Source organism: Mustela nivalis (genome assembly GCF_964662115.1).
Source record: "Mustela nivalis genome assembly, chromosome: 2".
Lineage (NCBI taxonomy): Eukaryota > Metazoa > Chordata > Mammalia > Carnivora > Mustelidae > Mustela > Mustela nivalis.
This window is the reverse complement of record NC_139021.1, coordinates 126,008,721-126,032,431: the sequence shown is the minus strand read 5'-3', so window position 1 is coordinate 126,032,431 and position 23,711 is coordinate 126,008,721. Positions and strand designations below refer to the sequence as shown.

Here is a 23,711-nt window from a genome sequence, read left to right as displayed (position 1 = left end):
CTCTGTTCACAGTCTCTTAGCAAGTACACTATTTCACCTGATTTTCAGTCTTAGTAGCCGTTGTAAATTTCACATGACTGAAGCTGATAACTTTATTTCAGTAATAGGGATAAAAGTATGCATAAACTCTTAACCGTTTTGTAAACATGAAGACATTTGTAACACAATAACTTTTACTTATAACCTTTTATTTAACTTTATAAATACGCAAAAGGGCTAATTTAGTGCAAAGGCATAATCGATGACATAAAAAGTTCATGTTCTGCTTAACAGAGACTCAGCAGTAGTCTTTTTCCACTTGACAAAACAGTAACATATTTAAGACATTTATTCATTTATTTTTAAAAGATTTTATTTATTTATTTTATAGGGAGGGACAAAGAGAGAGAGGGAGCACAAGCAGGAGGAGTGGGAGAGGAAGAAGCAGGCTTCCCTCTGAGCAGGGAGCCTTATGCGAGCTCAATCCCCTGATCCTGGGATCATGATCTAAGTAGACACTTAACTACTGAGCCACCCTGATGCCCCTATTTAAGATATTTAAATTACCCATTTATTCCATTATTATTATAAGATACTCTTTATTTAAACATTATAATCTATACCAAAAGAGGAGAATATAAAAATCTCCATCCTTAAAGGGTTCAAAAATGCAGTGGAAGAAGAAATAGTTAATATACCCATGGTCACAAAAAATGAACAAAAGCAAATTGTTTCTGAGATAAAGGCTAATAAAGGAATCTTGTTGGAAGTTCAGGCCTCTGCAATGAAAACAAGACCCAATAGTTTAGGATGTGTTTTCTGTCTTAACGAAGGAAGACAGAAAAGATGATCTCTTAAAGGGCATTCATGACAAATTATATTTTTAAGCTTTCAATGTGCTAAATTTCCTTGAAAATCTTGCTCCTATTTACGTTATTTCTCATGGCTTAAGTGTAATTTCTGTAAGTATCCTATTCTTAGACACAAATTCTAAACACTTCAGTTATTCACATGACAAATCTCATCAAAACTAGAAAATAAAATCTACTTTAACCTAATTAAAAGATGATATATTTAGCCATCACTGAGATTTTATAACCATTTAAAAAGTATGTAAAGCTCCTATCAAGGGAGAAAAATATCACTTATAAATTGTGACTGTCCTCAAACTTCCACAAGGATTTAAAAATTACTCAAGATGTTTTTCATTAATCCTACATGATCTCAACACACAAAGGGGAGAAGCAGGATGCTATTAGAATAATACTTTTAAGAGATGATGCTGGCTTGGACTAGAGTAACATAAGTAAAGGTGATGAAAACAGGGGGGATCCTGTGTATATTTTGAAGGTAGAGCCAACAAGATTTGCTGTAGGACTCAATGCAGTCAATGAGAGAAAAACCAGTATCAAGGATAATCCCAAGGTTTTTGGCCTGACCTACTAGAAGGACTAAGCTGTCATTAACTAAGCTGGTGTAGGCTGCCAGGGAAGCCAGACTGGGAAGGAAATGCAGAAGCTCAGTTTTGGGTATCTTAAGTTTGGGATGACTTTCAGATGTTTCCAACTGAAGTAGGCACCTGAAAATACGTATGATCATAAGTTCAGCACAGAGGTCTGGGTTGGAGATGTGAATTAGGAGAGTGCTCATAGAAAAGAGAAAAAAAATCTAGGAAGTGAACTCCTGCACCTGCCAACTTTAAGAAGTCAGGGCATGTGGAGGAATGTGGCAAGGGAGACAGAGTAGGGAGGGCCAGTGAGTTAGGAAGAGTACGAAAACAAGGTTTCTTGGAAACAAGTAAAGAAAGCACTTCAAGGACACAGTGAGCAACTGTACCAAAAGCTCCTGATAAGTTAGATGACAACTTGGTCATATGGAGGTCACCTCTTGACCTAGAGAATAGGCAATTCAGTGGAGTGGTTGGTGGTAAAGCTGGTTTTACCCAGCTTTGGGTTCGAGAGTGACTCAAAGGAGAGGAAGTGGAGAAAGTGTATATTGATTGTTCTTTTGAGGAGTTTTTGCTTTAAAAGGCATGGGAGAGAGAAATGGGATAGTAAGATGAAAAGTCAGCTGAAAGAATTTTTTGTTAAATGGGAGAAATGATAGCATGTTTGCTGACAAAAGATCCAGGAGAGTGAGAAAACATGCTGGAAAGAAGGGAGAAAACTGCCGGAGTATGGTTTTTAAGGTATATAATTTAGACTTTAAAGATACCCATTAAATATAATCGAAGACGATCAACTTACTTCTGCCAGATAATAAAATTATGTCAAAACCAAATAAAAGTGTTATTAATGTAAAAAGGGAAATACAGACATATGGAATTAAAAAGGTCTCCAAATTAATCTAATTCTATAATGAGAAAGTAGTACTTACCAAATGTCTAGAGTAATTATTATTCTATATTTAGAAGAAAAAGAAATCACAACGTAAAAAATGAAGAAGGTGAACTGGGTTAAGACTATAAATCCTCTTTACAACTAAAAAATAAAATATCTAAAGAAAAGTGTAGATGGAGAAACATTTAAATCAAATGTGATTTAAGGTTAATTAAATAAGGAGCTCAGACAAACAAGTAATTATCAAGTATCCAAGAAATAAATGGGTAAAGTACATACAGAATATTTGTACAACAGGAGATACAAGAAATATCAGGACAAATATTAAAGCTTGCTAACAGTAAAATTCAAAAGAAAACAATTAGATCTGTCATATTTACTAAGAAAATATGAAAAAATTGAAATACCCAAATCTGGCTACACCGTGAGAAAGACAGTAATCAGACATTGTTGGTGGCAATGTAAAATATTTAACATCCTTTTGGACAGCAATTTGGCAATTCATATCAATAGTCATATAAATATTCATAGCCTTTGACTCAAATACTTCTCTTGGATATTCAGCCTAAGAAAATACTTAAAGAAAAAAGTATACATAAATTATGTTATAATTAACATTAGTTATGATGAAATATTAAATATGATCTAAAAGGAAAGTTTAAAAAATGAATGGTTATGAAAATCATGAATTTTGGCCTGATTACAGAAGAGATAAAATATGATTTCAGAGAACACAGAAGATGCTTACAATATAGTAAGAATAATATAAAACTTTTTTTAAACTATACTCTAATTACAACTATGTCACCTACAATGAGACAAAGAAAAATGTAAACTGAAAACAGTTAAACATTCAGTATGTCAGGACTATAGGGGAATATGTTCTCCCTTGTTCTGATAACAACTACTAATACTGAATATTTACCATGTGTCCAATGCTGGACTATAAACATTATGTATATGGAGACATTTAATCCTATGGGGTAGGTTGTAGCCAATAAATGGCATAGCTGATATCTGAATTCAGGCAGTCTTTCATCCTGATCTTAACCATATGATACATACCCAAGTAAGGAAAGTTCTAAAAGTGGGATTTCTCTCATCCTGTAAGAGTCATGTTTCAAAAGGTAAGGTATAGGTAATCACAAATGAACAAAATATCACTTGGTAATCTCAGACTACTATCCCTTAATGATTGCTAACTAACTTTTCAATCTTGCCTGCAAAGTTAAAAATGACTTTAAACAGAATGGAAAAACAAAACAAAATAAAACTATTTCATAAAATACAGAACGCTAGACCTGTACAAGAAAGTTCAGATTACTAGATCCCTTTACCTCTACAGAGAAAGAAACTGAGGACCCTAATTAGTGAGGGGCTGACTCAAGGTTATTCAGGTGGTTATTATAACTAAAGTTAGTTCTAAATTCCAGGTTTCCTGATGACAGTCCAATAATATTTCTTTCTACACTATCTTATTCCCCTCTCCCATAAGAAATATCTGTATCTATTATATTTTTTAAGTGCAGAATAAATGTCAGGCAACACATCTGGTGTTTTACATCACCTTACAGTAGTTTTAATACAACAGTTTTAATAGCAGTTTAATATTATAACCACTTTAAGAAGAAGGCAGTGAAGCTCGAATGAGTTTAGCACATCTCCCAGCAGCACGCAGCTATTAAGTGGCATCCAGATCTGATTCCAAAGCCAGTGTTCTTCCTCCGATATCTACTACAAGGTCTGGGGAGAAAGTGGTCATGCACACAGGCAGCTCTGGTTATGGAAATTCCTTGTGTTCCCTGCGCATGCCACCAAAGGTCCACTTTGAGAGAACTGTCTGATCTTTCTTCAGGCTCAGGACTCAGCTGGCTGTACCAGTGGGTTAAAAAGAATGTAAATAAATTCCATCTCCTGGCATGAAAAAAAGTTTCCAAGTGTGCATCCATCCTGGGATTGGGCTTTTGTGTCCCTATGGTACAATAAAGGGAGTAGAAAGCATTTAGTGCTTAGAGACTGAAAAACCCAGGAGCACAGGGGCAAAAGATAATGATGCTTATTATTCTTGACAATTGTGTTTTCTAGTCCACTAATGGTTCAATGGCTCATGAAATACAATTCTATAATTTTTTCTCCCTTTTTTCTTTTCTTTTGCCTCACACTTCAAATTCCATAGATTGTAGCACTGTAGGCTTTAATCTCCTCTCTCCAGTTGTCTTCAGTGTTTCCTCATTTACAACCATCTCACTCAGCAAGGGAGAGAATCTTCCAACGCAAAGCCACCACTGCCTAACACAATTTATCACTTTTTCCTTAAATTCCTTGAAAACAGGCCCAATTCTACCTTTCCTGCTCCCTCCCTCTCCAGTCCCTCAAGTTCCCTGTAACTTATCTGGGCTTACCCTCCTCTGTTTTGGCTCACAATGATCTCTTTATCTGGAATCCTTTACTCTTTCATCTTCGGCTGTCTAAATTCGGATGGTCCTCTAAGGACCATCTCAAATATAATCTCCCTTTTTTTTTTTTGATTCTCCAACCAGATTTAATTCCCTCTTCATCTAACCTCTGTACTGGTATGAGTGCATCTGAACTGTCAGTTTCAACACTGTTACTAACTTTTGTGTTATAGGTAGCACCTAGAAAAGACTTTCATATTCATAGTCAATGATCAAAAACAAAAATTTGAGTTGAGTAATGCAAACTGCATCAAAGTACTTCATGATTTTCTGTTAAAAAAAGAAAAATTGGTCAAAGGAAACCAGAAGTTAAAAAAAAAAATAGTACAGCTACTTCAATTACTAGGTGCAGAAACATACTTATATACAATATCTAGGTGCAGACACACACCTATTATACACCGGCTAGGTTAAGGAAGGTATACCTGTATTATGTAAATGACACTCAAAGGCTTAAAAAGGCTAAAAAAAAAATCTGAAGACATATGTAGTATGTTTTTATTTCCCGATTTTTAGTTCTGTACACATGAACGCAGGAAGCTCTGAAGCTTTAAATCTAGAAACTGTAGGGAGGCAGGACAAACTTCATTAAGGCAATCAAATATAAATGTAGAGGGCTACTGAAAATCAGGTTGAATAGAGCTACTATGTGACTGATTCACTCCCCCAAAACCCAAACTCGCAGAACATTTAGCTCCTTTTTCCCAGTGAAAAACAAAATATGAAAATCTGGTAATGTTATTTTTTCCACATTCTAAAGCTAATCGGAGAAGCCTGCTGCCTCACAAAAGCATTTCATAAAGGTACTGAGGTAATATTACTCCTACAGAGATCATGAATAATGAATCCACGGGCTCCTGGCTGTACCTACGTCATTGTTTACTTTGCGATTTTTTTTTTGAAGGGGGGGGTGGTGAGGTGAGGAGGAAGGGAGAAAATCAGTTCAAATTGTAGTGAAACAAGTACTTTTAGTGGAGTTGCGGTTTTTTTTTTTTTTTAATGTACCTGTAGCACTTGTTGATAAGAGCACAGTGAAATTAACCGATAATTTGAATAAAGGCAACAGGCACCTGCAGCCTCTCAATCACTTAAGCAAACATTTCCGACAAGATAGGGCCAAATTCGCGATCTGGGCGAATAAACGGGCGTCACCATTCCATAGGAGCGTCTTTCTAGGTAAGCTGTAAATCTTGGGGCAACTAGGCTCTCTCCCAGGGATCTGAGCTAGGAGCGGTCTCAGGTTTTTAGACAAATCTCTCCTCCTACCACACGTGACCGAATGGCATTCTGCCGCCTAGAGAGACACCGCACCACACCAACCGCGGGATACAAAGGCTCGACGCCGCCGCCGCCGCCGCCGCCGCCGCATCCTTGGGAGGATCGCCGGGCCTCCCGCGCTCAGCGTCTGCGGAGCTTGCGCAGGGCGCCGCCGCGAGGCGCGCCGCTCCCAGGCCCACAGGGCGGTGCCGCGCAGCGCGGGGAGCGCGCGCCTTCTGCCTAGCGCGCCCGCCCGACCAGCGCCTCGGGAGCAGGGCCGCCGCGCCGCACGCAGCCGGGTCGCGCCGCAGCCGCCGCCACCGGGCCTTCGTCCGCCGCAGGGAGCCCCGCAGCGACGTGGACCAGGGTGAGGAGGCCGAGGGCCCCCAGCCCCCGGGCAGGCCCGAGGCCGAGCCAGCCCACCCCTGCCCAGGCCTGGGCCTTCCCCTCTCCTAGCCCCTGCCCCTCCCTACGCCTTCCCCGGGGCTGGCGCGGGCGGCGGGGCGCCGTGAGCTGCACTTACACCACGGCTCTGGAGATCATCCAGGACACCATCTTCCCGGGGGCTCGGACCCCAGCTCGGGGACGGGTGGGCGCCGAGCGTGGCGGACCAGGCCGCCAACGGCAGGCCGCGCGCTCGCCGGCTCCTCGCGCTCCCCGGGGCCGCGCTGGCGCCCTCGGGAGCCGGGCCGGGTGTATGCGCGCAGCGGCTGGAGCTGCGCGGCGGTCGGTCCCCCGCCCGTCCCCGCCCGCGGCCGAGCTGCCGCCGAACCCAGCCGGCCCCGCCCCTGCACTCCGCTGATAGGCGGCGGCGGCGGCGGCGGCGCGTCGGCCGAGGCCGGGTCTGGGCGGCCGTGCTCCGGGGGCTGGGCGGTCGGGACCCCGGCCGACGCCGGAAAGCCTCGCGGTCCGGGCCTCTGCGTTCGAACCTCCACCTTCCTTCTCTTTACATCTCTGGAACGCCCAGCTGGCGTGGAGGGGAAGAGGGGGTGGCGGGAGGCCGAGACCGGGAACTTGCGGGTAGGGACTGTGATGAGGTGTGTGAAAAAATAGCAGGAACTCTGTGTCCGATTGACTCCTGAATCGGGCTCTAGAATCCGGGGAGGCAGGACTTTGAGATGCGTGTAGCCATATCCCGTGTCGCCTCCGTTCACTGAGGCCCAGCATCCTGGGCATCATCAAAGTAGGGCATTTTAAGGGAAACGTCGGGAGGATCCTTGCACAGGCCTCGGTGTATACCAGGAGTCTCGTGGTGCGTGGTGCAGTGCAGGGAGGGGCAGAGCAGGATGGCATTGGATTTCTTGTTTGCAGCAGTGGGTGTATCGGTATCACTGCTTTGGGCCTCTCAGAGCAACATCTGCAAAAGCCTGTTTTACAGACACACATCTGAGACTGCCAGATATTCAAAGTCAAAACTGGGCCTAGAATTCCTCACCTGCTCTGCTATACATTTGTCTTTATGGGGGGAGGTTGGGTTACTGCCTGCTCCTTGCAGTTCTTGCAGATAGCGTGATTTCAGGAGATAGGGTTTAAAAACAGTTTTTTTGGTGGCAGTACCAAATTGAGAAACTGATTTTCAAGTTTAGTCTTGTCTTTTTTTTTCCCCTCCTTCTTCCCAGTTCACAGGACAGTAAAAGGTAATTCTAATACTCAGGTGGTACAAAGAATAGAGGATGAAATGTCGGCTTCAAGCCTTTAATTAAAGTCCTAGAAATCAGCTTATTTTGTGAACATGTAATTTATTCTTTTTGTTCCTCAGTTTCTTCATAGTAAAAAGGGACTAATAATACTGTAGCTTACCTCTTGCCTTCCAGAGTGACATGAGGCACTGCTAATAACATATTTAGGAAGTTCACCAACTTGCTTGGAAGAAGATGGATGGCATGTATAAGATTATTCTGAGTTCTTTTAAGTTCCCAGGTTCAATAAATTTAGTAATACTATTTTTACTTAAGAATTGAGCCCAGAAGTTGGTTTCTACTTTAGGGTTGGGTTCTTTTTGTTATTTACACATATTAAGAATATGTCTTTTTTAGTTTCAGGAATCTCGTTAATGAATATTTGTATTTGGAATCTTATTTTGGCTGTTATTCAGCATTGTTTGGGGATCAGGTGTGTCACATTAGTACCATTAGTACTCTTGCCCAATAAAACTCAGACTCATCTGAATAGCACTTAAATCCATCCATGAACAGGTCCTGAAATGTTTTTACAACCTGAGTTTTTACTGCTTTCCCAACGCTGTTGGACCCCTAGCTCTCTTTGAACCAAGTTGTATTTATATGCCCAGCACTTTTCCCCAGACTTATTTTTTTTCTTTAATGATTTACTCTCCATTCTCTACCTATCACAATCTTTGTTTTTCAGAGTGCTATGCCATGGGATATCCTTGATTTTCTCCAGTGAAAATTATTCATAATTTTTCCTTGGCCCCCGTAATTTATTAGTTGAATTTCTATTTAATGCCTATTTCATTCCGCTTTATATTATGGCTATGTTTTACTGGTGTCTAATCTACTGGATGGTAAAATGTTTGAGGACAGACATGGTATGTTCGATATCTTTTGTGTTTTCCAAGGCTGTAGCATAGGATAATTGCCCAAGGGAAGTTTGAAAAGTTTGTTAGTATTGGAGCTTTGTTTGTTAAGTTTGTTTGTATTGGAGCTTTATGGAATTTCAGCCATGTACTGTGGAAGTATCTTAAAGATATCTTTCTTGTGTTCTTAATTTGGGGGTCATTCATTCTGAATATTATTTCACTGCCTTCACTGTAATATATGCCTTCAGGGGTTGCTGAGATATGTAGGACTGTTGGCTGCTCTCAAATGTCCCTAGGCTGCTCTGTGTTAAATTTCATTTTGTACGCTTATTTTATCTTCAGACTCTTCCATATTCATATCACTTTTTGCTGTTCTCAATCTGGAACAGCCGCCTCCTTTATACATCTCAATATGCCGTGTGCTGGAAACCACCTGCCCTGTGCTAAGCACATGTTGTGGAATCAACCTTTACAACCCAAAAGGTGTAGGTAGTGTTTATCCCCATTTGATATACTAGAAACTAAGGTTTAGGGGGCTCACGGCCAAGGACCATATAGTTCATAGGTGAAATAACAAACTAGTCCATGCTTCCTGCGTTTTCTTGACATTATACTGTGATAGTCAAATTGTGACTAAGGAAGTAGGTCCAGATGGGGAGTGCCCTCTTGGAGGAAGTTGGGAGGCAAGTTTTTTGTTTGGTGGTTGGGGCTAACCATTAGCATTTAATGGGTGGGGACTAGGGATGTTATACTTTTTGCAGTGCTTGGGATACTGTGAGCAAAGATTGTTCCCAGGTCATATATGATTAGGAATATCCTGCCTGACATTTGTGTATTCATAATTATTGGACTCTAGAAACTCCATTTTACATATAAACTAATGGTTTTAACTGAGACTGAACTTTCCAGTCTCTGTTTCCACATGCAAATGTTGTGTGAAAGAAGATTTGTTTTGTTCACAACTTGAACAAGAGTTATTTACAGTTTTGGAAAATTGCATCACAGACCACTTTGCTGTCATTTTCATGTACTAATTACTTTTATATGTCTTCTAGTTCACTTTTGTTTCAGGATTAACATTGAAATACTTATCTTATAAGTTATTTTCATTTTCCTTTTATATTTATATTTAGGGTATATGGTTTTGTTTGAAATTGTTTGTAAGGAAGATTGTTACTAATTTCATTTCAGGGTGATAATGCAGAAGTTGGAAAATATTTTATGGAGGGGAAACACTGATAAGGTGTTCAGAATTCTTGGGCTAATAAGAGTAAATTCATCTGATAAGGGCTCTCTTATGGAAAGTGCCCAGATTTCAGTAGTATGTGTTTCTGATCTCTATGTATTGGGCTGAATCTTGGATGGTAGAGATCCTCTAGAGATCCTTTAGTAGGTGGCCATCAAAAAGTGCTTTGTGGTGTGAGGCAAGGCTCTAGAGACTTGGAAGAAAAAGAAATATATTACCTCTAGTCTAGAAGCTTTTTTTTTTTTTTTTTTTTTTTTTAAGGTTTTATTTATTTGACAGGGAGAGAGAGGGCACATAAGCAGGGAGAATGGGAGAGGGAGAAGGAGGCTCCCCATTGAGTAGAGAGCCTGATGCGGGGCTCAATCCCAGGACCCTGGCTGGGATCATGATCTGAGTCGAAGACAGATGCTTTACGACTGAGCCACCCAGGGACCCTTTTAAAGTTTTGTCTCATTTGACACATTTGAGATCATTTCTTGTATAGAAAATAGAAAATTATTTCTTTAAATACTAAATGGGGCGCCTGGGTGGCTCAGTGGGTTAAGCCGCTGCCTTGGGCTCAGGTCATGATCTCAGGGTCCTGGGATCAGGCTCTCTGCTCAGCAGGAAGCCTGCTTCCCTCCTTCTTCTCTCTTTGCCTGCCTCTCTGCCTACTTGTGCGCTCTCTGTTTCTCTCTGTCAAATAAATAAATACTTAATGTTTTTTTCTTCTTCTTTTTAACATATATTATTAGTATTCATTTGTTGTACTGTGGAGTGTTTCCTTCACTATATTATGCAAAGACACTTTTCTGTGGGTATTGAATTTAACATGGAGGGAAGTAGCATATTTAGGGCAAAGGACCTTTTATCTGTAGACCTATTTCTGCCCTCAATAATGTGATGTTTGGCAAGTCCTTTTAAATGAGGTTGATAATGTTATGAAATGCAAGGGGTTTTAAAACTTAAGGCTAATTAATTAGACTCTGTTAGAAGAATTGCTTTTTCTCCTGAGTCTTCACTTAGTGTTCCTAGGAGATATGTAGAATGTGCATCTTCTACGTGTTAAAGGAGTTCATTAGGAACAAAAAAAAAGAGTAGGAAAGTACCTAGGAGAGCTGGTAGTGAGAGCAGAATTACATGGTGTAGCGATAGTATCTAATTTGTATAATTATTAATGAGTATGCCAATGGTACTAAATACTAGGTCATCTTTCCCTTCCTACTGGAGGAATATTTTCAAGTGCTTGAAAATATTTTTTATTTGGAGGAAGGCTAAAATTACTAAATGGGTTTGCCTTAACAGTTGCTTAGAAAATAGTTTGAGGGAGAGGATTCTAAAGAGAATGACTTAAAGGTGAACTTTTTCCATCTCCTGCCAGATGAATATTTCTTGTATTTTAGCCTATTTGCTTTACAGTATTATGGTGACAACAGAGGTCAAATTTGCCATCCGACATTGAAATGAAATTATGAAGAAAAGTAATATTCAAAATACAATAATCAGATTGTAGGAGAATGGAAAGATTAGATTCTGAAGAAGATGAAAGCAAAATATGTCTGTGATGCCTGGATCTAGGAACACACATTGTAAGGAATTGACAGTATCTGAAGTTCTTATGCATTTGAAGTAGTAGCTTTACTTACCATAATTAAGGATTTAAACAGAACTTTTTTCCCCCTTCAAGTTGTGTGTTTTATTCTGTTAAATGGCAGAAAAACACGTAATGCAAGCCGAATTTGGGGCACTTTCGCTATTCATTTAAAATAGAATGGATTAAATCATAGTTCCTAGTTTATTTTTTTTTTAAGTTTTTATTTATTTATTTATTTGACTATGAGAGATACAGTGAGACAGGGAACACAAGCAGGGGGAGTGGGAGAGGGAGAAGCAGACTTCCCACCAAGCAGGGAGTCGAAGGCGGGGCTCTATCCCAGGACCCCGGGATCATGACCTGATAATGACTGAGCCACTCAGGCACCCCTCATAGTTCCCAATTTAAAAATCAGGGTAGATCCATGGTTTTAAGTATTGTTCAGGTTATGGTATAATTTGCAGAAAGCTGAAATATTGGATAATTCCACCATGTATTTTTTTTTTTAGATTTTATTTATTTATTTGACAGAGATCACAAGCAGGTAGAGAGGCAGGCAGAGAGAGAGGAGGAAGCAGGCTCCCTGCTGAGCAGAGAGCCCGGTGCGGGGGCTCCATCCCAGGACCCTGGGATCATGACCTGAGCTGAAGGCAGAGGCTTTAACCCACTGAGCCACCCAGGTGCCCCCACCATGTATATTAACCAGACCTTAAAATTTTTTTAATTGATGTTTTTGGGTGGTAATTCAAGGCACATGGAATAAAATTCACAAGGGTAAGCAATGAAGTTAGTCTTTTACAGCCTGTCTCCAGCTATCCAGTTCCCTTTACAGGTTGTCTGTATTGCCAGTGTTTTGTTTTTGTTTTTGTTTTCTGCCAGAGCAAAGTCTAGAAACACACAGTTATTGTATATAGGCATTTAGTCTAAGATAAAGGTGGAGTTTTACATCAGTTGAAACATGATGGATTTAATTAGTAAGTGATTTTGTGACAGCCAGTCATTTAATAAAACCTGAAGAGAAAATAATTCCTGATGGATAAGAAAGTAAACGTAAAAACTGAAAGTTCCATAAAAATGCAAAAAGAATATATATGTGAAGGTAATGTGATCTTGATAGTGGAAAGGACTCTCAAAGCATGTCATAAAGTCAGAAACCAAAAAGGCAAATCTCATAGACTTAATAACATAAGGTTTTAAAACTTTTGTGCTTCCAAAAATGATAAAAATGGGATTTCAGGATAAATTATAAACTGGGAAAAAATATTTGTAAAATGAGACAAAGGGTTAATAATCTTACTATATAGTACAACACAACAAATAAAAATACATTAATTGAAAATATAATCTCAGGGATGCCTGGGTGGCTCAGTTGATTGGACGACTGCCTTCGGCTCAGGTCATGATCCCGGAGTCTCAGGATCGAATCCCACATCGGGCTCCCAGCTCCATGGGGAGTCTGCTTCTCCCTCTGACCTTCTCCTTGCTCATGCTCTCTCTCACTGTCTCTCTCTTGCAAATAAATTAATAATATCTTTAAAAAAAAAAAAAGAAAGAAAATATAATCTCAAAACTTGGAATCTCTGGTTTCCAGTCTAGTATGTAAAGAAGGAGCTTAGGAGTTGCCATTCTATCCTAACAAGTAAAAAGCTGAACTAAAAAAAATCAACTCTTTTTAGATTCTTCAGGGAATTGAAGTCACAGGGTAAACTGCTGCCCTGAAAATTGGAGTGAAAGGAAGATACAGGGAATCACAGCTTACTAAAGCAGAAACCTCTGCAGCAACCAGTGCCAGGGTAGGAAAACCTAAACTATAATGATGAATCTGATGCTAGTGTGAACAACTCTTTGAGATTTAGAAACTGTAAGAGAACCTAGTCATGGGGGGGACACCCACACTCTGGTGAGTTTTACCTTCAGGAGCTCTACCAGGTCCTCACAATTAGTATTGGAGAAAAATATCCTGTGTCTCAAGCAGAAGGCAGGGGGAAGGAACTATTTCAAAACAAACCAGAGGGGGGCACCTGGGTGGCTCAGGTCATGATCTCAGGGTCCTGGGATCGAGTCCCGCATCGGGCTCTCTGCTTGGCGGGGAGCCTGCTTCCCTCTCTCTCTCTCTCTGTCTGCTGTGATCTCTCTCTGTCAAATGAATAAAAAAAAAAACAAAAAACAAAAAAACCCAGAGTATTCTACTTTTCTTAACAAGACAGGCTCTCAGGAGAAACTATTTTAATAGAGCCTAACCGAAGTAGGGGAAGGCAAATACCCAACATCAGCCAGCTCTAGTCTCCCACCTGGGGTAGGGGAAAAATCCATTTGAGCCCATCTAGCCATACATGTAGGGAAAGGGAAATATGTAACTTCAGCTATCCTGTCCCATCTCTGGGGAATGGAAAGGTAGGGACTGAGAAGCATTGATGAAGTTCATAGTCCAGTGGTACCAGCTCACTGAGAAACTGACACCTGATCATAGGACTGGAAAATGCTTCCTCTAAACACCACCATACCACTACATTACTAAAGACCTACTTACCACAGCTCTATAACCTAGTGTATCATGTCTTTCAACAAAAAATTACAAGGTGTACTCAAAGACATAAAATACAGAGACTGAGCGATTATTAGAACTAGAGTCCCTCAAAGACAAAAAATACAGAGACTGAGCGATTATTAGAACTAGAGTCAGATATAGAAGGAATATTGGAGTTACCAGACCAGGATTTTTCTTTTTTTTTTTTTTTTTTTTAAAGATGACTAATAAGGTAAGGGCTTTTTCCTATAAAATACATGGGTCAGGAAAGCAATCTCAGGAGATACTGAAAAGTGTTTTGAATTAAATGAGAATGAAAATATAACATCAAAAAAGTAGTGCTTAAGGAGGAAATTTATAGCATTGAATACATATATTAGAATAGAAGAATGTTCTAAAGTCTACCATTTAAGCTTTCATCTGGGGAACTAGAAAAGGACAAATTAAATTTGAAGTAAGCAGAAGGAAAAAAAAAAAACCCTAAGAATTAGAGCAGAAATCAGTTAAATTGAAAGTATGAAATTAGAGAAAATCAATAAGCCCAAAAGCTGGTTCTTTGAAAAGATCAATAAAATCAGTAAGTATTTAGCCAGGCTAACTTAATGAAAAAAGAGGATACAAATTATTGATCAATTGTGAGAGAGAGGACATCACTACAGATCCTGTGGACTTTAAAAGGATAATCAAGAAATTCTGTGGACAAATTCATGCCCACAAATTTGATAACCTAGATGAAGTAGATCCATTCCTTGAGAGTTGAGATACTCTGCCAAATTTCACACAAGAAGAAATAGATAGTCTGAATAGCTCTGTATCTATTTTTTAAAAAAGATTTTATTTATTTATTTGGCAGACAGAGATCACAAGTCGGGGGAAGAGCAGGCTCTCTGATGAGCAGAGAGCCCTATGCAGGGCTCCATCCAGGACCTGGGGATCATGACCTGAGCCAAAGGCAGAGGCTTTAACCCACTGAGCCACCTAGGCACCCCTCTGTATCTATTTTAAAAATTTGAATCCATTAGTAACCTTCAAAACAAAGCACCAGGCCCAGATGGGTTCATTGTTGAATTTTACCAAGCATTTAAGGAAGAGATTATACCACATCTTTATAGTCTCTCCCAAAAGATGGAAGGAGAGAGAATAATTAATGTTCTGTGAAGTCAGCATTTACCCTAATATCAAAACCAAAGACATTACAAGAAAACTACAGATCAATTATCTCTCATGAACATAGATGAAAACAACCCTCAAAATATTAGCCAATTGAGGGGCACCTGGGTAGCTCAGGTAAAGCCTGGTAGCGAAGGTTAAAGCCTTCGCCTTCGGCTCGGGTCATGATCCCAGGGTCCTGGGATCAAGCCCCGAGTTGGGCTCTTTGCTTGGCAGGGAGCCGGCTTCCTCCTCTCTCTCTGCCTGCTTCTCTGCCTACTTGTGACCTCTCTCTCTCTCTCTGTCAAATAAATTTAAAAAAATGTAAAAAAAAATATTAGCCAATTGAATCCAACAATGTGTGGAAAGAATTATACATGTACAGCTAAGTGGAATTTATGCCAGGTATGCAAGGCTGGTTCAGCAATTGAAAATTACTTAATATAATTCATTATATCAACAGGCTAAAGAAAAAGAAATCAGATGATTATAACAAAATCTAGAACCCATTTGTGATTAAAAAAAACTCCATAAGGTAGGTTTGGAGGGGGAACTTCCTCAACTTGATAAAGAACATTTATTAAAAAACCTACAGCTATGTGGCTCAGTGGGTTAAAACCTCTGCCTTTGGCTCAGGTCATGATCCCAGGGTCCTGGGCTCTCTGCTCGGCGGGGAGCCTGCTTCCCCCCTCTCTGACTGCCTCTCTGCCTATGTGTGATCTCTGTCAAATAAATAAATAAAATCTTAAAAAAAACCCCTACAGCTAATATTAGTTAATGGAAATAAATTAGAAGCTCTTTAATAAGGTCAGGAATGAGGCAAGGATGTCCCTTCCACCATTGCTTTTCAACCTCATATTGGAAGTCAGAGCTAATGCACTTAAGGCAAGCAAAGGGGGAAAAATGAGACTGATTGGGAGGAAGGGAGGGGGGGGAAATGAAACTTTTTTTTAGTGGTTTTATTTCTACATGGTTATCTATGTAGAATATCTGAAAGAACTGCCAAAAAATTCCTAGATTAGAAATGATTATAGTAAGGTTGTAGGATACAAAAGTCATTGCTATATATGCTATACATATAGCATATATAGTGCATATATATATAGCATATGTAGCATATATATAGCATATATAGATATAGGTATAGATATATACTGTCAGTGGGTAAATAGGTATAGATATATACTGTCAAATTAAAACAAGATGTTACTACACACTTATTAGAATTTGAAATTGAAAGCTCAGTGCCGTTTACTTTAATGCCCCCTCCTCCCCATGAACTACTGAGGTATAAATCTAACAAATTACTTATGAGATCTGTAAGAGGAAAACTAAATTCCGAATGAACTTAAAGAACTAAATAAGGGATATTCATGGTTAGGAAGACTCAATATTGTCAAGCTGTTAGTTCTTCCCAGCTTGATCTATAGATTTAATACAGCCCCAATCAAAATCCCAGCAGGGAATTTTGTGGATATTGACAAACTGATTCTAAAGTTTATATGTCAAGACCCACAAATAGGCAACTAATTTTTAAAGGAGAAGGACCTTCAGAGAACTGACACTACTTGACTTCAAGATTTATTATAAACACATTAAATCAACGCACTGTAGTCTTGGCAAAAGCATACAAGAGTAGATCAGTGGAATAGAAGGGAGAGCCCAGATATAGATCCATGTAATTATAGTCAACTGATCTTTAACACAAAGGAACAAAGGCAGTGGATTCAAGCAGATAGTCTTGTCAACAAATAGTGGTGGTACAACTTCACATTCACATGCAAAGAAATGAATCTAGACATAGACCTTATGCCCTTTACAAAAATTAAGTAAAAATGTATTATAGGCCTAACTGTAAATTGCAAACCTCAGAAACTTGTAGAAGATAACATAGGAGACAACTTAGGTGACCTTGTGTATGGCGATGGTTTTCTTATATACAAAACCAAAGGCGTTATCCGTGAAAGAAATAATAAGTGGGAATTCATTAAAATAATAAAAAATAAAACTTCTCTGTGAAAGACATTGTCAAGGGAATTAGGAGATACGTCACAGACTGGGAGAAAATATTTGCAAAAGACACATTTGATAAAGGAGCGTTCTTCAAAGTATACAAAGAACCCTTAAAACTCAAAAGTAAAACAAAACCTGATTGAAAAATGGGCAAGATTAGTGAACAGACAAAGAACCAAATAAGATAAACAGATGGTAAGTAAGCGTATGAAAGGATGTTCAGCATCACATGTCAAGTCATTAAGGGAATTCTAAATTAAAACAAGATGTTACTACACACTTATTAGAATGGCCAAAATCCAAAACATTAATAAGAAATGCTGGCAAAGATGTGGAACAACAGGAGCTTTCATTCATGCTGGTGGGAATGCAGAATGGTACAGCACTTTGGAAGAAAGTTTAGCAGTTTCCTGCAAAACTAAACATACTCTTACCATCCGATCCAGCAGATACAGCAATCACTCTCCTTGTTATTTACCCAAAGGAGTTGAAAACTTACATCCACACAAAACCCTGCACATGGATGTTTAGATCAGCTTTATTTGTAGTTGCATAAACTTGGAAACAACCAACATGTTCTTCAGTAGGTGAATGGGTAAATAAAGTTTGGTACACCCAGACATTGGATTATTCATGGTCAGAAAGAAATGAGCATCAAGCCTTGAGAATACATGGAGGAAGCTTGAATGCCTATTACTAAGTGGAAAAAACCAAAGGCTATATACTATATGAGTCCGACTACATGATATCCTGGAAAAGCCAAGACAATGTAGACAGAAAGATTGATCATTGCCAGGGATTAGGGGCAAAGGAGGAGATGGTTAGGTAGAGCACAGAGGAATTTTAGGACAGTGAAACTATTCTGTAAGTTAATACACTAGTATAAACATGTCATTAAACATTTATCTAAACCTGTAGGTAATCTAGATTTTGGGTGATAATGATATTTCAATATAGGATTCATCAGTTGTAACAAATATACCACTCTGGAGGGGGATGTTAATAGTAGGAAAAGTTGGATGTTTGTGAGGAAAGAAGGTATAATGGAACTCCCTGACCTTTTCCCCTCATTTTATGTGAACCTAAAACTGCTCTGAAAAAAATGAAGTTTATTAATGAAAAAATAAATCTTGGGTAGAAAAAATGTATAAAGTTTATCAACAGGCAATTTATAAAAGCAGTACAAATGGCCAGGACATACTGTAACCCTAATTATTCTAGAGAGAGACGTGGTCCAAGACTAAAGACTGGGTCCTGTTCAAGGTGCATAGTTCAACACCAAAAGTTATTAAAAAGGAATTCCATTTGTTTTCAAAGTGCATTATTGGGAATTTAATTCAAAACCAGATTAATAATTCTTACAGGATTTTTTCTCCTTCCCATTTCTTTACTGCCCAGGATCTGCTTTTCACAGTTCTGGCTCTAAAGTTTTTTTCTCAAATCCCAGGTAACAAGGCCACTTCCCCCTAACATTTCTTGTTTCCTTAATAATGTTGATCAATTTAGTATCCACAAGTCATTCCTTTTTAGGAAGGGACAAAATAAGTGGAGGGAGGAGGGCTGTTGGCATTCATATGTTAATACATTTTTCCATGTCACACTAAGGGAGTATTTTTTGTTTCACTGATTAAGGAAATCCAGATAAAAATTTTCTTTCTTATTGCCAAATTAGCAAGTATTAGAGTGTTGTTGCTTAGTGTTGGTGAGGGTGTATGGTACTTCCAATTCTCTGTTGAAATTTTTGAGGGAGAAATTGCACACATCTTTACTTTTTTAAAGATGCCAGATCTTTAATATTGGGGTCCACTTCTAAGAACTCATCCTAGGCCTTTTGGTACCACCTGTGTATGAGGTGACCCATCAAGTATGTGTTTACAAGCTATTTTCATCTTCTTTGTTAGATTCTCAAAAGTGATTTTCATATCATGTATCTCAAAACTGTTTTTACAACCTATATTCAAATCATTTGTGATGCTTCTAAAAATAATAGATTTTCGGTTCTTATCCCAGACCAACTAAATTGGAATGTGTGGGTAGGGCCCAGGAGTCTTTTTAAGCAATCTCACCATAATTAGATATAAAATTAACTAAATGGTTATAATTTCATAGCTAAGTGGCTATAAAATTCTGAAGAATTTTAGAGTTCTCTCAGACTCTAAAGTTTGTAAACTGCTGCTCTGATCAAGCTCCAGTCCCATCTAATTCTAATCCTGAAGGACTTGACTAGAATGCTTGTCCATCCCTAATTCTTTGAGTTTCTATTCTCCTTACCTTGAAATTCCTTTATATCATTTACCATCCTCCTTTTGGTAGTAAGAAAACATGTTACCCCTTGAGTGCAAGGAGCCCTTGATCCCTTTTTACATCTCTTTCCAGACACTCCGTGCTCACCTTCCTTCTCTCTGTCTCTACCACTTTCCCTCCTTTATTTCATACTCTGTTTTTGAGATTATCCTGTTGTTATTAGGATATTTTGAATGTTTGAATTTTTTTTTTTTTTTTTTTTTGCTGCACCTGCTTATGTGAAGGTTTATCTAAGGTATGTGATATAGAAAGCATCATACTTAAAAAATTCTAGACATTTTTATGATTATCATCCTTTTTACCAGGTTTTTAGCTTCTTGAAAGCAGGAATTGGGTCTTACCATCCCATCCAGCATTGCCAACCTTACATAAAATAGATAATAAATATTTGTTTCATTGAGCTAAATTTTGTTTTTTACTGTTCATGTAACAACACCCTCTTGAAAACTTAGCTTTCTGCAAGCTTCGAATCTCTCAAAAGAACTGTTGATAAGCTACTTAGGCATGTTATGATACATGAAAATTGCATAAAAATATCCCAGTAACTTGATCAAAATAAATTTGCATTAGCAGGATAAATATGGAGAATTCTTAGCTCTTGTTTGACAGTGTCAGTGTTAAATTGGTATATCCTTGAGAAGTCTTTTAAAATATTATTACTTAGTTTCTTTTTCTGCAGATGGAAATAACCTCTAGTAAGTTATGTAATATTTAGTGTTTACAAGAAGCTTTCATTTTAAAGATCTAGAGTAGTATGAATAATGTAATAAAAATTTTAGCATAGAAAGAAAACAGCTGTATTTTTAAACATTAAGGAGTGTTTGGCTTTATGATATGTTTTTCTTATAGGACTTATGCTATTATAATAATAAAAAAACCCCTATTGTTAATGCAGTCATATTGGTGCTACTGTACTATGCCGAAAAGATTCTTTTTTTTTTTTTTTTAAAGATTTTATTTATTTATCAGAGAGAGAGGGGGGGAGAGAGCGAGCACAGGCAGACAGAATGGCAGGCAGAGGCAGAGGGAGAAGCAGGCTCCCTGCTGAGCAAGGAGCCCGATGTGGGACACGATCCCAGGACGCTGGGATCATGACCTGAGCTGAAGGCAGCTGCTTAACCAACTGAGCCACCCAGGCGTCCCCCGAAAAGATTCTTGAGGGAAGTTCTTTCATGCTTTTTATTTACCTGTCCTAGGCCTGGCACAGTGGCTTTAGTCTAGTCCACACCAAGTACTCTGCCAAGGAACCTGGGGTTTATGGACCAAGCTCTGTCTTGTTAAATAATTAGACGCGGACAAGTCAGTTCATCTGCAAAATAAAGGTAATACCTTAGATTGCTTGTCTTTGTAGGGTTCTAGGATAATACTTTAGGTTGCTTATCTTCACAAGGTTCTTAAGAGAATTGGATAAGGAAATGCAGAAAATCCCTTTATAAAGTGAATGCTGAAATCGGGATAGTAGGTACTATCTTCTGATTAGTGAAAGTCAGCACAAATAGTCAAGATGGCCTTTTGCAGTGGGATAACACTGAATTTGGAAGAAGCATGTCATGTATAAGAGAAAGAATGTATGTATAGATAATGACTATAGCCCAGGGTAATGTGCTAGGCAAAAAACTTGTACTGATTTTGAAGAAATTCATAGGAAAGAGAGAGATTGCTCTCTTTGGGGGGAAGGAGTCAGATACTTTTCGAGGATGTTACTTTCATAGTCTTGTACTGCTAGAAGGGAGAGAAGTCTTGGAAGTGCAGTGCAAGGCTGACATCAAGTTGAAGTACTGTATTAGTGAAGCAGATCCTGGAGAGTTTACCCATCACAGCCAAGCTGTCCCGTAAGCTATGAAAAACACTTACAAGGACGTTAAGCTGGTTGAGGATATATTTGAGGAAATACTGAAGGCAGGGTGATCAATCCCATGGATATTCTATTAATCTGAGGAGAAAATGATCAGGGGTTTAACCAAGGTCTCTTAACCTGGAGTTTGCAAATTAGGTGATCTTGGATAGAATCCAAGAGCCATGAACTTGGAGAAAAATTACATTTTTTCCCCAACTAACCTTTTTCTGAAATTTAGCTTATCTTTCAGTTACGAGTATAGGAAACAAATCACAGTAATGTTAGAAGTATTTTTAATTTTTGCCAGTAGAAATCTCACCTTTTTCTATCACATTAAAGTTGTTGCAAACATCTTGTGTTATTGCTTATACCATCTATCATTACTCTGAAATTATAATAGTTATGAGCTCTGCTATGAGGTCTTCATTAATTAATGAATTACCAAAGAAGCATATAGAGTGTTAATCACATTTTCCCTATTTTGATAAGCATTTCAATACAATTGGTTTATTTTATAGTTCTATCCTTTGCAACTTATTTTTAAACTAAAACATTATTTTGAGTCCAAGCTTCATCAGACTACAAGAGGGTTCTATGGCACAAAAAGATTAAGAACACTTAGTAAACTGAGGTGGTATCTCTTCCAGAAGGTACTGGTACTTTGTCATTTTGGCAAGTTTAAGTCACTGTTTTCTTTTCTAAAATAAAGTGGTCAAGTAAATGATCCATGATACCTCTTCCAACTCCAAAATTCTACTTTTAATTTCTTCCTTCAAGCCAACATCTTCCATAGCCTTCCCCAGCTCACTAAATTATACAGTTGGCTTTTCCCTTCATCAAATCCAACATTTTCTCTAGCTTTGTTTTCTCCATCTCACTAAAAGACATCACTCAGGTTAAAAACACAGAAGTTATCCTTTCTTTTTTCTCACCTATTATACCCAATATATCGTCAAGTCTTGTGAGTTATACTTCCTAACTTTCAAAATTTTGTACCATTCTATCTCTACCACCTCTCTCTGCTGCATGACTGCAAGACTTATAATGGAGCTCCCTATTTCTATTCTTGACCTGTAACAGTCTGTTGTCTGCATAGCAACCAGAGTGGTCTTTTTAGTCCACAGACAATAGGAATTTGTTAACTGCCTAGAACCCCCTCCAGCAGCTTTCCTTGCACATGGATTGAAATACCTTTGTGAGCTGGCCCCCTGCTCTTCTTCCAGTTTCATCTCATGACACTCTCCTACTGGCCTACTAAGCTTCAGCCATGCAGGCCTTTCTTTTTCTGTCCTGTAAACATTCTATCTTTGTCTTTGGCCCTTTTCATCTGCTGTTCCCTGCTCCAGAATGAGTGACTCTTTCCCCTAGATTGGTTTCTTAATAGTCTTTAGGTTCCCGGGTGGCTTCTTCATTTATCTCCCCAATAAGTCTGTTAAAGCAGAAACATGTCTGTTGTTTTTACTATTTTATTCCTAGTAGCTACAATAAATATTTACTGAAAAATTTTGGACTACATCAAGTCTTTGTGTAGTCCCAATATTCATTCATTAAGTGCTATGAAACTATTCAAACTGGTCAAGATTTCAAAACTCAGAAAGCTAGGGACATTTTGAAGAAGGAGAGAAATTGCCCAAAGCAAGTAAGATGGGGAGTAAGAAAGAGTTAAGAGTTATTGATGATTTGATGATGTCATCATATAGCAAATAAAAATAACTCCTAAAGATTCCAAGAAAATGAGTCATAAATTACTTTATTCAGGGAGTTGGGTTTGGGGAGGTTGTGTCGTTAGCTGTGTAATATCCTTCAGGATTTTGAGTGGGTAACTAGCCAAAAAAGCACAGAAATAATGATTTTATACATTGGGTGTGATAATTATACTTCTTGTCCTTGGGCTGCCCAGCATTTTATGGAGCACACCCCAACCCAAAATCAGCCATAATATAACAATTATTTTATAGTGTCATGGTAGAGTGTGGCTTGTAACAGCTCAAGTGGAACTAACAAGGAAGCAGAATAATGAAAACAGAGCGCTATGAGACACAAACATGTGCACACTTGTGGAATTAGATACTTCTTAAACTGTCAGAATGATCTAGATGCCAGAGGGCGGGGTGGCTAGGATGGAGACTCAGGGATCTGCATACACTTTGAGCAACCACCAGGAAGTTCAGTAGTTAAAGAAGCTGAACTAGGCAGTCAAACAGAAGGTAAGTCAGTTAGCAAGTAGCCAGGAGAGAATCAGAGGGGGGAATAAAAGAACAAAAAAGGAAGAAACCAGGTAAATGAAAGAACTGCCCAGGATTCACAGTAAAGAATAAATGTTGAGTCAGTGTCAGCTGCCTTTAGTCAGCTCATCCTACTGAGAGCTAATCTCAGAGTTTCCTAGGCCTGCTGGTGATAATAGAAAGCAGCTGGTAGATGATGAGTGTGAGATTTGGAGGGAGGGAGGGATCAGAGTGAGGGTGGAGCAGACATATTTCTGGGGTAGAAGC

At 38.8% G+C, this 23,711-nt stretch overlaps 2 protein-coding genes and 1 long non-coding RNA gene across 6 annotated transcripts in view; 1 reads left to right on the top strand and 2 right to left on the bottom strand.

The window, feature by feature from the left end:
* Positions 1–6,833, bottom strand: part of REEP3 (receptor accessory protein 3) — a 96,710-nt gene extending 89,877 nt beyond the window's left edge. The window contains exon 1 of one of the 2 annotated variants that reach the window (XM_082720128.1): positions 6,555–6,833. In XM_082720128.1, coding sequence (XP_082576254.1) covers positions 6,555–6,586 — 32 coding nt within the window. In that variant the 5' untranslated portion in view covers positions 6,587–6,833. The remainder of the gene's footprint in view (positions 1–6,554) is intronic. The other variant, XM_082720127.1, reaches the window with a different exon arrangement.
* LOC309859452 lies at positions 172–6,178 on the bottom strand. The gene is made up of 2 exons (XR_014308711.1): positions 5,780–6,178; positions 172–4,290 (listed from the first exon to the last, which is right to left on the bottom strand). It is a non-coding gene; the product is annotated as an uncharacterized lncRNA (long non-coding RNA).
* The window catches only part of JMJD1C (jumonji domain containing 1C), a gene marked incomplete at its 5' end in the record, with an annotated part of 325,008 nt that continues 307,471 nt past the window's right edge, over positions 6,175–23,711 (top strand). For 2 of the 3 annotated variants that reach the window (XM_082720126.1, XM_082720120.1), the window contains one exon: positions 6,175–6,398. The remainder of the gene's footprint in view (positions 6,399–23,711) is intronic. The other variant, XM_082720122.1, reaches the window with a different exon arrangement.